The sequence below is a fragment of the Gavialis gangeticus genome, unplaced genomic scaffold (assembly GCF_001723915.1).
Source record: "Gavialis gangeticus isolate Ggan-Ray unplaced genomic scaffold, GavGan_comp1, whole genome shotgun sequence".
NCBI classification, from domain to species: domain Eukaryota; kingdom Metazoa; phylum Chordata; order Crocodylia; family Gavialidae; genus Gavialis; species Gavialis gangeticus.
In genome coordinates this window covers 147,266,870-147,284,005 of record NW_017729025.1, presented here as the reverse complement: position 1 = coordinate 147,284,005, position 17,136 = coordinate 147,266,870, and the positions used below count along the sequence as shown (strand labels likewise).

General features: G+C 43.6%; 1 protein-coding gene across 1 annotated transcript in view; it reads right to left on the bottom strand.

The window, feature by feature from the left end:
- TH (tyrosine hydroxylase) overlaps positions 1 to 17,136 on the bottom strand; it is a 50,724-nt gene that overhangs the window by 11,289 nt on the left and 22,299 nt on the right. The window contains exons 3-10 of the mRNA XM_019519731.1: positions 13,684 to 13,858; positions 12,052 to 12,140; positions 10,915 to 10,982; positions 5,655 to 5,705; positions 4,319 to 4,464; positions 3,157 to 3,292; positions 2,824 to 2,893; positions 628 to 684 (exon numbers count right to left, since the gene is read on the bottom strand). Coding sequence (XP_019375276.1) covers positions 628 to 684; positions 2,824 to 2,893; positions 3,157 to 3,292; positions 4,319 to 4,464; positions 5,655 to 5,705; positions 10,915 to 10,982; positions 12,052 to 12,140; positions 13,684 to 13,858 — 792 coding nt within the window. The remainder of the gene's footprint in view (positions 1 to 627; positions 685 to 2,823; positions 2,894 to 3,156; positions 3,293 to 4,318; positions 4,465 to 5,654; positions 5,706 to 10,914; positions 10,983 to 12,051; positions 12,141 to 13,683; positions 13,859 to 17,136) is intronic.

Below are 17,136 nucleotides of genomic sequence, written 5' to 3'. Positions count from 1 at the left end.
TACTCCCAAATACTTTTCTGCAGCTGGATGATGGAACTGCTTGATTGTCTCCCTTCGGTAGATCTGGACTTTTTATGGTTGGTCTGCGGCTGATTTAATGGATGGTCCCAGCTCAGGAGAAAATTTCTAAGGTCCCTCCTAGCTCTCTAGACAATTGTTACCAGCTCCCATTTAGTGATCTGTTTTAATCCTTAAACCATCTGCTTCTGAAGGCAATTAGATCTCATAACCATCCAATTCCCTCAAGTATGCAAAAGCCATAGGGATGTTCTGGGGCAAGGAGAAACATCACTGGCTTAATGAGAGTCTCAGCCCAGCTCCTTTTGTTCTTTTTTTTTTTCTTCAGCCCCCACATTCAACATATTTCATCAGTAAATCCTGTGTTGCTGGGTAGGGTCCAATTCAGTGCCCTTTGAACTTAATGGAGAAGACTTTTGTTAACTTAACAGGCACAGAATCAGGAACCTACTGTCTGACCTTGGTGTCTTTACTGAATCTGCATGTAATGATAACCTGCTTTATAATTACTACCCCATTCTTCCTCATTAATTAAAGGCACTGCCACCTCAAGAGGAGGAGAAGTGCACAGTGCTGCTAGAGTTGACTGGGATCTTTTCAGACACTTACAGTTGAAAGTTTCTCGATCTCTTCATCAGTTGCTCCCAAAGATGCAAGTCCAATATCCTGGAAAGGGAAGGAAGAAGGCTAAAGTATAAATCCAGATTGCTTCATAGTCTATTTAGATCCATTTAGTTTTGCTAGGGACTTGGGTGTCAGCCCCAGTCTCAGGCACTGCTCATTCTTTGGCCTTCTCACACTGAACTGTCTGATGCCATCTACTGTTAGCCTCTGAACTCCAAGAGCTAGCAGTTCAGAGGCTAGCAGTAGATGGCATCAGACAATTTCTGAAGTCAAACTATAGCAGCTTTTTTTTTTTTTTTTTTACCATTCCTGATGGCACCTCTTGTTTAGGGAGGTAAAAGGAAACAAGGAAGAAAGGTCATGGCATTGTTTCTAGACTGGGAGAACTCAGGAGGTCTGTTTTTTTCTGTTGCCTTCCTGTGTGACCTTAGGCAAGTCACTTAATTTCTCAATGCTTCATTTCCCATCTGTAAATAGGGATACTACTACCTTTTTCCCTGTCTCTTTCACTTAGATTGTAAACAGAAATTACACCACACTTATATCTGCAAGGCCCTTCAAGTCCTGTACTTTTATCCTACGTGTGAGGATTGTACGCTTTTAAGAGTTCAGCAGAGTTGGACAAAGCTGGAGAAGAGGGGCTAAGTACAGACAGTCAAAAAGCATGAGGCTGAATCAATTCAATCTTTACAGGTTAGTCTAAGCTGTATAAATTGAACTGATCAGCAAGTAAATGGACATTCACTTTTGATTCCAGAAATGTAGCCACATGCCTTCAGTGGCCCAGGCCAGAAGCTGGAGGACACTAGAACACACCTCCCTGCTTGGCTGGAGCAGACCACTTGGGCTAGGCTAGCCTACCCACCCTGCAAGGGGAGGTTTGTTGGGGAGGTGCAAAGCATCCTGGGATGCTGGGGGACTGAGAGTTGACTTGAATCTTGAGGGGATCTGGGATGGAAGCTCAATAAACCAATTTAACCTAAATCAGTGAAGTCTGATACTGCATCCATCCAGGTTTATCTTAAACTGGTTTCAGGCACTTTGAAAGTGGTTTATTTGCACTGAACTTCTGTTGTGTTACAGTTTTGAATCAGTTTCCAATCACTTATTCCACTCTGTGCAATTTCTGTCCCTAGCCAGAGAGTCTGATGACTGCCTGGGTGCTGGCAGCATGAATAAAGACACCTCATTGTAAAAGTGGCTCCTGCCTCAGTGAACTGAACCCACAGCATGACACTACCTATCAGCCTCAATTGCTATTGAGATGCCATTTCCTGCTTCTGATCAACCCATGTGTCCACCTTCTATTACCCAGTGACTTAAATTTCCCAGCAAATACATATTTTGCTTTCTCCTTCCCTGCTGTCTCCATGAATATGAGCAGCTCTCCCTAAACATCTACCCAACCAACTCACCCTCCCTGCCAACTTCTTTTCTCCCTAATTTGTACAAAGAACCTAAAAATTAGACCATTTTCCTAGCAATCTGACCAATAGTATCTCCTTTTCTTGTGACCCAGGATGTTTATATACAGATTATTCCTCTTGTTTTATAGGGAGATTGTCAGCTCTATGATTCAGAAGCTATTTATTTTTGTTCTGCCTTTATGCAGTGCTTAGTACAGTGGAGTCCTGGTCCATGGCTAGTGCTCCTAGACACTCTGGGAGTACAAATAAATGATGAGGAGGAGGACTTAAGCAGCAAATCACATGTCAGAAATACTAAGCAAATAGTCAAAAGCTGAGCTTAAAGTAAAGAGATCCCTCTCACCAGAACAGGCTGAGATTACATTATCACCACATGTTCAAGAAACAATCAAATAAGTTCAAAGTTTTGTTTGGGGATGACTTGCAGAATGAGGTAGATCCATGGGGTAATTGCATGGTATGATGACTCTCTCCAGCTCTCATTGATAGTCCTACCACATGTTTTACTAGGTTCGGTTTAAGCAGTCAGCCTCTCTTCAGCTATGCTGCCTTCCAAATTATGTTTCTAAAAAGAGACAGAAGTCAAATAGCTCAGTAACAGCTAGTGCATGTACAAAGCTCTGTGCAGTAATTCCTTCTGGGAGCAGCTGGGGCTGGAGTTGACTTGAGTTTCCTTGTAATCACTGACCCTGACTCTACATTAGGAAGGCCTACTGTTGGGCATTCAGGACAAGGAATAACATGGCCTGTTTACCTGGGAAAATTGTGCAAATGTCTTGTCAGCCAGCATTGGTACATGCCCCAGAAGTTCATGACAACAGTCCCTTGCATGAGAAAGAAGAGAGGAAGGATTGATTAGGGATCAATAGATTTTGCACAGCAGACAAAAGAGTAAGAAGTAATGTAACTTGGTGGGGGACAGGGCACCAGCCCTGGGTGCTGATTTAGGGAGATGCAAAAATAACAGCTGCTGCCACTGCCCCATGTACCTCTGCTGTCAGGGTGCCAAACTGCCTAGGTACAATATGAGAGCTCTGCATGGAGGAGAGTGATTTTTTTTTTTTTTTTATGTTGGGCAAGTACTCACGGCTCTGGGGAATGCATGGGTGAAGAGGCGTGCCGAATATACTGTGTGCACTGGAACACCCTGAAGGCCAAGCTGGCTAGGAAGTCACGTGCAGACAGGAGGCCAGCCACCGGTCGGACCTGGAACCCAGTTCTCTCTGAAATAATGCAGACAATTGCCTTTTACAGTGAATGTTCTCTGAGCCAGGTCTCTAAGTGATGCATCATCAGCCATTCAGCATTTTTTTAAAAAGGCAGTAAAAGTACAACTGCTGTAAGTAGAGGCATTTAGTTCTACCCTGGACACCTTGGGCTTGTTCTTGCAATAGGCAATAAATTCCCTGATGGCCCAGAAAGAACAGTAAATAGTCAAAAGTTAAAACTCCATTGAGGACAACAGGTTCCTTACAGTAATATCTCAGTGCTTGGGCTCAGTCCCACCCTACCAACCCCACATGAAGGATATGGCTTTACACTAGTTTTCATTCCCTCTCCTCCCCATGTCTATGCTTGCTCGCACACCTGTGATACACATCTGCACACAGGGGGTCCCTAAATACTACTTCAGACTCCTATCCTACTCCATAATCTGAATATGAGTCACCAGTGTTCTCTTCTTGCTGTAGAAAAAGCTAACAGCCTACTGGATTATATTAACAGGAACTTCACTTGCAAATCAAGGGAAGCAATTCTTCCACTCAGTTCAGCCTGGGTGAGGTTTCCCTTGGAGGACTGTGCCCAGATTTGATCCTACCTTAAGCAGGGGGCTGGACTAGATGATGTGATGAGATCCTCCTCTTCAACCTATTTTCCTAGGATCCTCAAAGTTCATGTGTCAGTGCACTAGCTTTACCTGGATTCACAGACTGGGGCATGTATTGATCACTGAACTCAGTCAGGCTCCCCAGAAGGAAATGCTCCCTGTACTAGCTCCCATTTTGCTCCTCCTGAAGTGCACACCAGGATGCTAAATCTTTCCCTCATTTTATACCACCTGCACAACTTCACAATGCCACTTACGTGCTTGCCTCAACCCCCAAGTTCTCCCTCTTCCATATTCACACACACCATCTTTGTATGTGTACCAGGTTATCCAGGGATGTGGAGGCCTACACAGTCCCCTGTGAGCCCACTTGTGCCCCTGGCTTGTGCTTCTCTTCTCTCCCCTTGCACACAATACCCACCTTTCAGAAAGCGAGAGACATCTTCCAGTTGAGGGATATTGTTTTCATTGTAGCCACAGAACTTCTCCAGTAAGTAAAAGGCCTCCAGGTGCTCTTTGCAGGCGTGAGTTGGGTATAGACTCTTCAGTGTGGTGTAAATTTCCTTCCTTCAGAACGACAGGTGAAACATAAGGTGTGAATTCAGCATCTAGCCTAATTCTCTGTACCACTCATTTCATCAGAGCAGACATGATCCAGTACTCATTTTCTCATCCTTTATTTGAGAGGAGTTTCCCAGGGGTTTGTCTTGGGTCTGGTATTGCTTAATATCTTCAGTAGCAATTTGGAGGATGGGACCGAGTGCACAGTTCTCAAATTTACAGGTGATACTAAGCTGGATGAAACTGTAGGCACTTTGGAGAGTATGGCTAAGATTCAGAATGACCTTGATAAACTAGAGGAGTGGTCTGAAATAAATTGGATGAAATTCAACAAGAATTGTAGTAGACTGGGGAATGACCAGGTGGGCTGCAGTATTACAGAAAAGATAGAGGGGTCACAGTGGACCACAAATTGAATACGAGTCAACAGTGTACTCTTGGTGCAAAAAAAGCTGACAGCATTGTATTAACAGGAGTGTCACCTGCAAATCGAGGGAAGTGATTCTTCTGGGTTTTTTTACACTGGTGAGGCCTCCCCTGAAGTACTGTGATCAGTTTTGGGCCCCACACCTCAAGAAAGATGTGGGTAGACTGGAAAGAGTCCCACAGAGTGTGACAAAAATGATTAGAGGCCTGGGATAGGCTGAAAGAACTAGGATTATTAGTCTGGAAATAAAAAAAAGAGTGGGAGCAGCATTTGATTACAGTCTTCAAGTATCTTAAAGGTAATTTATATGCAGGATGGAGAAAAACTATTCTCCATGGCCACAGGGGACAGGACAAGGAGCAGTGGTCTTAAATTGCAGCAAGGGAATTTAGGTTGTATATTAGGGAGAACTTTCTTAGGTGGTTAAGCACCAAAACAGGTTACCCAGAGAGACTGTGGGTTTTTCATTTTAGGACATTTTAAGAGCAGGTTAGATGGGCACTTAGTCGGAGACAGTCCTGCCTTGATCTGGGATTAAATTAGATGACTTCCAGAGGTCCCTTCCAACCTTACCATTTGACTTGACTTTTTTTCAAGTCACTTTCCAGTGTTAATCCCATTATATACCTTCTTCTATTTTTGATCTGCTTATTTGTGTAGATGCACTCTCCCATAACCAATGACTGGGATTTAAAATAATGTTCCTTTTAATGGCTCATGCTTCAATTGGAAGGCACCATGAAGGATTTTGGATTAAATCAACACTCACCAAGTAGCTATCTCCTCTGCTGTGTACTCTACACGAGGGATTGGATCTCCACTGAAAGACAACCATGGTTTAGTAAATAAAAGGAAGTGGATTGCGTGCTGTGTGCTATGGATCCCAAGGCATTAGACAGCACCCTGCCCCCCTTCTCCCTGACTCAAGAAACCCAGAGTAAGGGATGTAGTAATTGGTGGTTCTCAATCTTTTAGGGCTCAAGGCATCCCTCACTGGACTTGAGGCACCTCTCCATAACTTCTGTGAATTGAGTGGCACCTAATTTAAAAAACTAACTTACATGTTACAGTGCTTATCTTTTTTTAGTGGGGGTAAATGAGGATGTTTACCTCATTGGGCTGGCAGAGACCTGGTGGGATGAGACATATGATTGGGAAGTGGATATTGAGGGCTATAGGCTCTACAGGAAGAATAGAGTTGGGAAGGGACAAGGGGTGGCCCTCTACATGAAAGAGCAGTACCTCTCCCTACAGGTCAGGTTTAATAGCAGGGAGAGATCTCTCGAGACCCTCTGGGTCAAGATACAAGGGGGTTCAGGAGAGGAAGACCTGATGACGGGAGTCTACTACAGACCTCCCTCCCAAGAAGAGGAGAATGATCAGGCAGTCTCCAAGGAATTGACTGAGGCAGCCAGAACTAAGAACCTGATTGTCATGGGTGATTTCAGCTACCCTGACATCAGTCCAGAGGACCATTTTGCCAGCTCCAGAAAGTCACCTAATTTCTTGGCAGCTATCAATGACCTGTTCCTGTCACAGGTTGTCAGAGGACCGACTAGGGGTAAAGCCACTCTGGACTTAGTGCTCACCAAAGGGGACCTGAAGGTACTGTGGGTGACAGTGATCATGATCTGATTAGGTTCACCATCCACTGGAAGGCTAGGATACCAAATTAGTAGAACAGAAGTCCTAAATTTCAGAAGGGCAGACTTTGACAAACTCAGGAGGCTAGTTAGAAAGTCCCTCTGTGACCAGTGACTGGACGATTTGGGAGTGCAGCATCAGTGGTTCTTCTTCAAGGGACCAATTCTCACTGCCCAAAAAGAAGCCATTCCCACATGATCAAAGAGTGGGATAGGAGTCAAGAGACCTGCTTGGCCCAACAGGGACATTAAAGAACTTTTGAAAAAGAAAAAAGACATATTCAATGGGAAAAAAAAAGATTCAGCAACCAGGAAAGAGTTCACTTATATAACCATAGTCTGCAGGTATGAGATTTGGAAAGCCAAAGCAGGCATGGAGATCAAGCTGGCATGCGGAATAAAGGACAACAAAAAGTCCTTCTACAGGTACATGAGGAGCAAGAAAAAAATTGAGCTCCACTGTGGGACCCTTACTGAATACGGAGGGACAGCCCACAGTTGACCCCCATAAAAAGACTGAGCTCCTAAATTAATACTTCACATCAGTATTCTAGAAGGCTAATAGGAAATGTGCACCTGTCTGAAGGCCCAGAGAACATGGGGAAGCATACAGACAATATGAAATCAGTCCCAAACAGGTGAGGGTTCTCTTAAAACAATTGGACATTTTCAAATCCATTGGGCCAGATGACCTACATCCAAGAGTCCTGAAAGAACTGGCTGAACTCATAGCAGGGTCCTTGACAAAGATATTTGAAAAGTCCTGGAACTCTGGGGTGGTCCCAGATGACTGGAAGAGGGCCAACGTGGTGCCCATCTTTTAGAAAGGGGAGGAGGGATGACCCTGAAAACTACAGACCAGTCAAGTTGACTTCAGTCCTTGGAAAAAACTTTTGAAAAAATTGTTAAAAAGGCCATCAATCACAAGCTTGCAACTGACAGGGTATTAAGAAACAAACAGCACGGCTTTGTAGAAGGTAGATCATGACTGACAAACCTGGTGTCCTTTTTATAACTAACCAGCTGGACAAGAGTCATGAAGTAAACATTATTTACTTAGACTTCAGTAAGGCCTTTGATTCTGTCTCCCATGAAATTCTCAGTCAAACTGGAGGGGACTGGCCTGGACCAGCCTACAGTGAGGTGGGTGGATACCTGGCTTAGAGGCCGGTCCCAGAGAGTTGTAATCAATGGGACGGCCTCATCCTGGAGGACTGTCTCCAGTGGTTTCCCACAGGGATTGGTGCTTGGACCTTTGCTTTTTAACACATTGATTAACGATTTGATTGAGGGAATGGAATGCTCTATGATTAAGTTTGCAGATAACACCATGCTGTGGGGAAATGTGAGCACACTAGAGGATAGGGTAAAGATTGGAACAACCTAGACAGACTGGTTCTATGGGCTGATCAGAATCAGGTGAGGTTCAACAAGGAAAAGTGCCAGGTCCTTCATCTGGGTAGGAAGAAACTTCACCACAACTATATAATAGGCAGTAGCTCACTGGCTGGCACAGCATCTAAACGAGACCTGGGGGTCACAATCGACCAGAAGATGAATATGAGCCAACAGTGCGATGAAGTCACCAGCAGGGCAAACAGAACTCGGGCGTGTTGCCAACAGGTCCAAGAAGGTGGTTCTCCCTCTCTACTCAGCATTGGTGAGGCCGCAACTGGAGTACTGTGCCCAGTTTTGGGCATTGCACTTCAAGAAGGATACAGATAAACTCGAGAGGGTGCAGAGAAGGGCCACCTGCATGCTCAGGGGCCTGAAGGATAGGCCCTATGAGGAGAGACTCCAGGAGATGGGTTTGTTCAGTCCAGGTAAGAGGAAGCTGTGAGGTGACTTGATAAACACCTACAAATATGTCAACTCTTCAGGAAGGCACCCCTTGGGAGGATGAGGGCCACTGGTTACAGACTAATAGAGGGAAGATTTAGGCTGGACATAAGGAAGAACTTCTTCTCCATAAGGGTAACTAGAATCTGGAACGTACTGCCTGCAGAGGTGCTGCAGCTGCCATCCTTGGAGGTGTTCAAGAGGAGTCTGGATAAGCACCTATTTAAGCTAGTTTGAGCTCTTTGACCTCCTACCTGTGGCAGGGGACCGGACTTGATGATCTTACAGGTCCCTTCCAGTCCATTGATTCTATGACTCTAAAGGATTGTCTGGGCAGACACAAGCCTGATTCTGCGCTTATCTGCTTAGCTAATCTGCTTATGTTCTCATACCTCGGGGCACACCAGGGTTCCCTAGCACTCTGGTTGTGGATTACTGATATATCCTCCATATTGCATGGCATTGATTAGCTAACTCTAAACCTAACTCAGATATACTGGGAAACACACTCCTCTAACATATAGGTCATGGAGCCAATTAGTGATAAGCACTTAGTATAGGGTCATAAGGCCAGTACAAGTGTTCTTGGACACATAGGGAGTATACACAACTGTAGGGTTTAATAGGAAACACCTCACACACTGTTTTATCAAAGATTAAACAGAGTATTTGTCAAATATTTATAGTTCCCATAGAAATTTCACTCCTTTATTGAAAAACTAAATACTGAAAACCAAGGGCATTTTCAGGAGAGTTTTAAATGAGTATCTGTATGGAACAAATGCAGCGCCTATAGTCAAACACATAACTCAGCATACTTTGTAAACAATGGAGGCCTCTCGGAATATAAGAATTCGTCATTTGTCTGTAACTAGAAGTGCTAGATGCCTTAAAAATAAACAGTAGGAATGCCTCATTTTATTTTAAAACAAACTGGATACCATTGATCGTACTGAAACTTGGTGAATGGAGTTACATGACTGGAATTTAACATTCTCTGGATACATCTAGGGATGAAAGTTGGAATGGGAAGAAGGGAAGGGAGTGGGGCTCTGTATTAAATTCACTGTTAGCCACCTGTTGAGTTACTGATCGTTCAAAAGGGCAGGACTTGGAGTGCTATTAAAGCCAGTGTTTTAACTCATAAACTATAAGAAGGGGCACTATTGAGCAGCTTGTGACTGGCCACCAAATCAGACAAAGGAAGCAAGGTAAGTTACCTTAAGCAGGATATTTAAAAAATCACAAGGGATGTGGATCAAGGGAACAAGAAACTGTTGTTCACCAAATCCCAGAATACTAGAACTAAGGGGCACCCCCTGAAATTAGGAGGGGACCAGTTTAACTACACATTACATAAAAAAGTACTTCCTCTAGGTAGTTTTAATTTGTGGAATTAATTGCCACAGGAGGTGGTGCGGAGGCAGATAGATCTACTAATGCCCATTGAACATGAGGTTGAAGGTGTTTCCTCTGGCATCTCTTACCCTCCCTGGCATGACTGGACCATGGTTATAGATGGCTATACCCTGTACAGGAGAGATCATGTAGATAAAAGGGGCAGGGGTGTAGCTCTCTATGTTAAGGAAAGCTACGCGTCCCTGCAAGCTGATCTTGGCGACCAGCGTGGACAACTGGAGACCCTTTGGGTTAAAATCCATGGGGAACACGGCACAGAGGACACAACGGTGGGAGTCTATTACAGACCTCCCACCCAAAGTCCTGAGCTTGACCAGGAGTTCGCCCGGGAACTGGCTGAGGCCGCACTTTTGGCTTATCCAAGAGAAAGTTGAAAGATGTCTTATTTGTAGTGTGAAAATTCCTTCATGAGAAGGAGATTTCTTATAGCAGATGGTTCTTTAATCTAGCAGAGCAAGCTAAAATAAGAGACTGTTGTTGAAAGATAAAACTAAACACATTTGGTCCATCGATGAGGACACATTTTTATCAATGAGGGTAATGAATGCTTGGAACAGCTTCTCTGGAGGCTGGGTGGATTCTCTAGTACTTCTAAAAGAAAGATGCTACATCTTGGACCAACGTTATGGCATTGCTTGCAGAAATTGCTAGATTAGGTTCTATGGCTTTTGGTATGCAATCTGTGAATCTACAGGTTACTGACCATGTTTTTTTCAATTAGGAGGAAGGTAGGATGAACAGACTAGGAGTAGGGAAAGAACTTGGGAAGACAGCATGGAGGAGGGAAAATGTGGACAGCAAAGGGGTAACTAGGAATTTTGGCACCCTGGGCAGAGATGCCCAAGAGCCGGGGTAAGGTGTGCCAAGGGGTGGAGAGTCTTATCTACCTGCACTCAGGCTCCTGTTGCCAGTGCCACCATTTCTATGGTAAAATGTGGGCTCCCTCAAAGCCAGCTTTCTGGTGTTCCCTCTAGATTTGTGCCTGGGACTGGTATCCCACTCTCCCACCCCTAGTTATACCACTGGTGGACAGACAGAAAATCTATGGGTCATTTTATGGAAGTAGTATAATGAGTTTCCAGCAGGTGGCACTGTGCTGCGCAGATATTAGGAACACGTCTATCTTACTGTTTGTAGTGGAAGGCAATTTCTGCTATTGTTTTTCTCCGCTGCCGGTATGCTTGGTCAGAGTATCCCTGTGACAGAAGGGAATAGAGAAACACTTAGTTACTTACTTACAATTTCAGCCAGGAAAGTCCATTACTGACTGGGAAAAACCTTCCAAAAGTTTGTGATGGCTTCTTTTTAACTGGTCATTTTTTCATTTGTAAAAAATAAAGATTATTTGTTTTGTTTTAGGATTTTGTTTGGTTTTTGGGTTCTTTTGTTTTGTTTTTTTAGAGATGATTTACTCCAAACGAGGGAAATCCTCTGGCCTGTGTTTTAATATAAAACATCATACAGCCATTTTGCCATATAAGATATAAAGCTCTATGTCAACATACCTCCAATTAAAATAGACGTTTTAATGGGGAATTTTGCACGTGCGCGCGTGCACACACACACACACACACACACACACACTCTTTGTACTAAAGTTGCTCCATTTCCCATCCCAGTTACAGCCCTAAACTCACTTCCTGGAAAGTATGGCAATCCCAACCCAATGTGTGCCACCTCTATTCATCCACTAAGCCCTTCAAACCAACATAAAGCATCAGTGTCCCTTCTCTATCACCAAAGAAACCATATGAAACTGAATCTGTTTTCTTGCGGGGAGGGGGAAAAGGCAGATGGGTTTACAGCAATTGCTAAAAGAGCTATCTATGTAAACAATGATTTTCTCTTCTACATTGACTAAAAGACAATCTCAAAAATATTCATCAGTGAAAAATTTGAAACTATTTGCTTTGTTTCAACTATTTTGATTTTTTTTTTGCATTTCATCTTTGTGTGTGTTATGTTTTTTTACTATAGTTGCTTGAATTTTGAAATAAAAATTGGAATTTTTCATTTCCAAAATAATGAAACAGGACAGTTCCAAATTTCAAAACTTCCCTCCCATTATCTCTAAATTATATCGATTGGAATTGGTGCTTTCCTGTGAACAGTTGAAGCTTTGTCGAACTAGCTTTTCTCCCCCAAAAGAGATCTTCCCCTGAAGAATTCCTTACTGGTTTCGATAATGGGTTCTTTCCATGTTTTTGTTTCTGATAAAAGACACATGACTGAGAAGCAAAGATGTGTTCAGAGAGACTAACTCACCGGGTGATCCAAATCCAAATCTGGATCAAATTTGGTTACTAAGTGGTGACACTTGTCCAATTCAGAGATTTTTCTTGGAAACCAATGAACTGTAAAAAAAAAAAAAAAAAAAGAGAGAGAGAGGAAACAGCATAATGTACTCTGCTTTGCTGGCTGTTCTGTGACTCCGAATGATCCCTCTCATATCTCTACCCCCAGCCAGGCATAATATGCTGACCCCATCTCACAGTTAAGTATGGCTTCTCTTCCAGCCTCCCAATATTATGCTATTCCTTTACATAAGGAAACAACCAGGAGTAAACTGGTTCTCACTCAAACCAACCTCCAGCCTGCAAGAGCAAAAATATATTGCCCTAATAAGACACCTAAGATTCTACAGGACTCTCTCACTTCCTATTTCTCCTTTTGCTGAAGCTCAAGTCCTCATAAGCTAAGTAGGTGATGAGAGAACTCCTTCATTTTATCATCATAATTATCTCCACCATTAGATAGGGACTGATGTCTTGGACAGGTTATTCATCTGTATCACCAGCTCAGATGACACAACAATGATCAGGTAATAGTGAACCATAAGAAATGTGAAAGGAGTTAACAGGAACCTATTATTACTAAGGTAGTACTCGGGGAATGCATTTATATAATCCTTTTTGTCTAACTGTGGTAAGAAGAAAGACCCCACGACAAACTGCTTTCCATCATCTTCATCTCTTGCTCTTCTTTTCCCACTATCTGGTCATGTTTAACTGGAGGTGTTCCCTATCCAGCCCAAATAGAAAGGCTGAGGAAGTATTGTATTTAAATCACTTGCTGATTCTCTTGACACCAACAGGATAGTTTCACCCTATTCTTTTTAATATAGGGGTCTCAACAGTACTCAACTAAAGTTACCAGTATAGTTTTTTTTTGTTTGTTTGTTTTTTATAAACTACTAGCACTACCTTCTACTTCATCTGCCTAATGGTTCTTCCATGACTTGTAACCACGTGGACTAGAGAAACCTCTTGAGTTTTTTAAAGCATTATTGAAGTATATTTTATCCTAACTAGAGAGAATTCTTCTAAGAACTAATGCTTACAGACAAGCAGTTAATCTTTGGGAGCTTACTGATGTGGAAAGAACACCTTCCATAGGGCTCTTTATGCTCTAAATTCTTACAGAGTTATTGGCACCTGTAGTAATAAGTTATAATTTAGAGGCACTCTCTTATTCAGAACACTTGGAAATTGGAAGATGGTCCCTCAGGTAGTAGCCAGTTACTTAGTTAGAGAGAATCAAAGGGTTTGTATAGGATACACCCCACTCCATCATAAATTTTGTTTCTTATGATTCTTGTATGCCTGTGTTTATTGATCCTATGATCACTATGGAAGCTGTGTAGAAAGGGCTTCATTTTTAGCAATAAACTTCTACTCTTGTTGGCATTTGGGCCTGGAAGAAAGAATCAGATCCCCCTGAAAGGGAGGAGGGAACAGAATAAGAGAGGGAATTTTGAGGAGTTTGGGCTCACTGCAGAGGTATTTTGTTTTGTTCAAATTCTGATCCTGTCACAGTCACCTGTAAAAAATGAAATCCCTGTACCTCCATTTGAAATGCTTATTCCCCACATTTGACTTGAGTCTGAAAGTTCCTTACGTTTGTCTTCCTTTGTGCTCCTCACATCTTCTGACACCCTTTTGATGGAGCTGATGAAAGTGGTAAGATCAGAGCTGTGGACTTCACACCGGACAAAATACTCCAGCTCGCTGGCCCCTTCACGAAGCTTCTTGCTAGGTCTTGTCTCGAGGTGATGAATTTTTGCTTCAAAAGTCTTTAAGAGGATGGAAAAGGGGAGAAAGATCAACCAAATTACATGCAAACTTTCTGAAAAATGAAATTAAAGTGGAAAAGAAAGTCCAGAAGTACAAGGCTTGCCCAAGATGCAGGCAGCATAGGAACATAGATATATGTGGCCCTGGATACATGTGTTTCTGGATTTTTAACACCCAGAAGTCAGAGGCAAGATGCTTTTCTCTTAATTCCATACTCTTGTGCTATAAAATTGATTGTCTTTTTGTTCCATTTAATTGATCAAAAATTTTCAGCAGAAATCTGCACCTTGAAAAATGTGGTTTAGACTAAATTCATTGGGAAAATGTGACACGGTTCTCTCTCCCCCCCCTTCCCCCCTCCCTCCAAGTTCTTCAATCAGGAAAATCATAAAAAAAATAAGTTTTTTCACTTTTTAATTTGAAATTTTAAAATTCCCATTTGCAACTTCGCAGAATTTTTGTGTGATATTTCAATATTTTAACTGTTTTGACTGTTTCATTCTACTTCAGCACAGGCAGTCATATCAAAGGGCTGAAATTCCTGCAAAAGGAGTGTTGCATTTTTCATAGATTTCATAGACATTAGCACTGGAAGGGACCTCAGGAGATCGAGTCCAGCCCCCTGCTCAAGAAAGTCAGCTAGGGTCAAAGGATCCCAGCAAGATAAGCATCCATATATTTCTTGAAAGAGTCCAGAGTAGGTGCTTACACCCCTGAACCTGTGCTTTTCCAGGCTGAAGAGTCCCATAGCTTGCAGCCTCTCTTCATAAGGCCTGTTCTCTTGTCCTCTGATCATGCACTTGGCTCTCCTCTGGACTCTTTCAAGTTTCTCCACGTCCTTCCTAAATTGTGGAGCCCAGAATTGGATGCAGTACTCCAGCTGCGGCCTCACCAAGCTGGAGTACAGTGGGAAGATGACATCCTAGGTCTTGCTCAAGATGCATCGGTAGATGAAAGCCAGAGTTCTGTTCACTTTGCCAGCTGTAGTATTGCACTGGTGGCTCATATTCATCAATCATGACCCTCAAGTCTCTTTCAGTCATGGTGCTAGCGAGTGTAGCATTGCCAAGCCTATAAGTGTGATGTAAGTGTTCATTCCCAAGGTGGAGAACCTTGTATTTCTCTGTATTGAATGCCATCAGGTTTTTATCCACCCACCTTGCAAGCCTATCAAGGTCAGCCTGGATCATCAGCCTATCCTCAAGGGTGGAACTCTTCTCCACAGTTTGGTGTTGTCAGTGAACTTGGCCAGTCCACTTTTGACACCAGTGTCCAGATCGTTTATGAAGACACTAAAGAGTACAGGTCCGAGAACAGAGCCTTGGGGGGCACCACTAGTCACCGAGTGCCATGTTGTACCAGTTCTATCAACTACCACTCTCTGGCTCTGACCTCGGAGCCAGTTCCCCAGCCGTTGGACTGTGGAGTAGCTGAGACTGCAGTTGCCCAATTTTCCCATGAAGACATCATGAGACACCAGGTCAAAGGCTTTTTTAAAGTCCAAATATATGACATCAACCTCTTCCCTTTTGTCCAGGTAATGCATCACCTGGTCATAGAAGGAAATGAGATTGGTAAAGCAAAACCTACCTGCAACAAACCCATGCTGGTTATCCCTCAGAATGTTGCCCTCTGTTTGCCTCTCAAGAATGGTTTCTTTGATAATTTTTTCCAAAATCTTTCCAGGGATTGAGGTCAAACTGATTGGCCTATAGTTTCTGGGGTCTTCTTTCCTCCTTTTCTTGAAGATGGGCACCACAGGTTTGTTGTGGGTAGGTCTTGCTTGACCATGCTCATTTCCTTCTATGACCAGGTCCTTGACTTTAGGAAAGCTGACTTCCATAAGCTCAGGAGGCTTTTTCTTGAGGCCCTGATAGGCCATGATTTCACAGAGAGGGGGGTTCAGGACTTCTGCATTGCTGACTCACTTGCCAGCTTTGCAATGGATAGTGAAAGTGATCAACTCACGGCCACTGTCACCCAGCTTCCCCTTCCTTCCCTTCGACTCTTAGGTCACTGATTTAAGTCATCCCCTTTGGCCAGTACCATGTCCAACAGCACCTTGCCTCTTTTGGCCCATAAACTTCTTGAAACAGGTAGAGCTCATCCACGCATGTAAGGAAGCTTTATGACCAATCAGATTTGGTTGAATGATCATTCCATGATGTGTCTGGGTACTTGAAGTCTCCCATGACAACCATGTACCAAGAGTGTGCAGCCTCAGCCAGTTCCCTGGCAAATTCTTGGTCAAGCACTTGTTCCTGGTTTGGAGGTCTTTAATAGAATCCTACCATTGTATCCCCTTTACTACATTCCCCTCATATTCTAACCCAAAGGGTGTCCACTTGGCCTCCTTGGGTGCCAGTCTCAGGTTTAAGGCATTTTTTTCAGACCTCTGCCCCTTTTTTCAGCATGTTCTCTCCTGTACAGGGTATAGCCATTTATACCGGTAGTCTAGTCATAGGAGGAGTCCCACCAGGTCTCCATTATCCCTATAAGATTGTAGTCATTTTTGTTTAAGAGAAGAACCAGTTCCTCCTGTTTATTCCCCAAACTCCTAGCATTAGTGTACAGGCAAGTAAGTGTGCTGTTAGAGACCCTAGGCTTCATTGCACTCATGGAGAAGCTCTGTTCCTGGGCTGGGGTAGGAGTGGGTTCCCTTAAGCATTCTAACCTGCCAATTTTCTGGTTGATACTTGGTGAGCTTACTCTGGTGGTTGTCCACCCATCCCCCAGCAAGCTTAGTTTTAAAGCCCAGTCAAGCAGGTCAGCCAGTCTGGCTGAGAAGAGTTTCTTCAACCAGTGGAGTGAGGTGGAAGCCACCTCTTCCCAACAGACCACTGCCTCTCTCTCCAAAGAGTGGACTGTGGTTGTAAAAACCAAAGCCTTCATGGTAACACCAGTGCCGCAGTCTTCTGTTTACTGCCTTGATTCATATCTCTCTCCTCTGTCTGTGACCCATAACTGGAAGGATCGAGGACAAAACCACCTGCTCCCCCAAACCCCTGAGCTCTGCTCCCAGAGCCCTGTAGCCACTCATGACCCAGCTGGGATTGCTCCGAGCCACGTCATTTGTGCCCACATGAATAAGGAGAGTAGGGTAGTGGTCAGAGGGCCAGATGAGTTTTGGGATCCTCTCAGCTACATCCCTGATACAGGCTCTCAAGAGGCAGCAGACCTCCCAGGTCAAAGGGTCAGGATAACAGATTGCTCCCTCTGTCCCCCTTAGGAGGACATCACCACAGATGCATCTCAAGCAGGTCCAAGGAGGTGATCC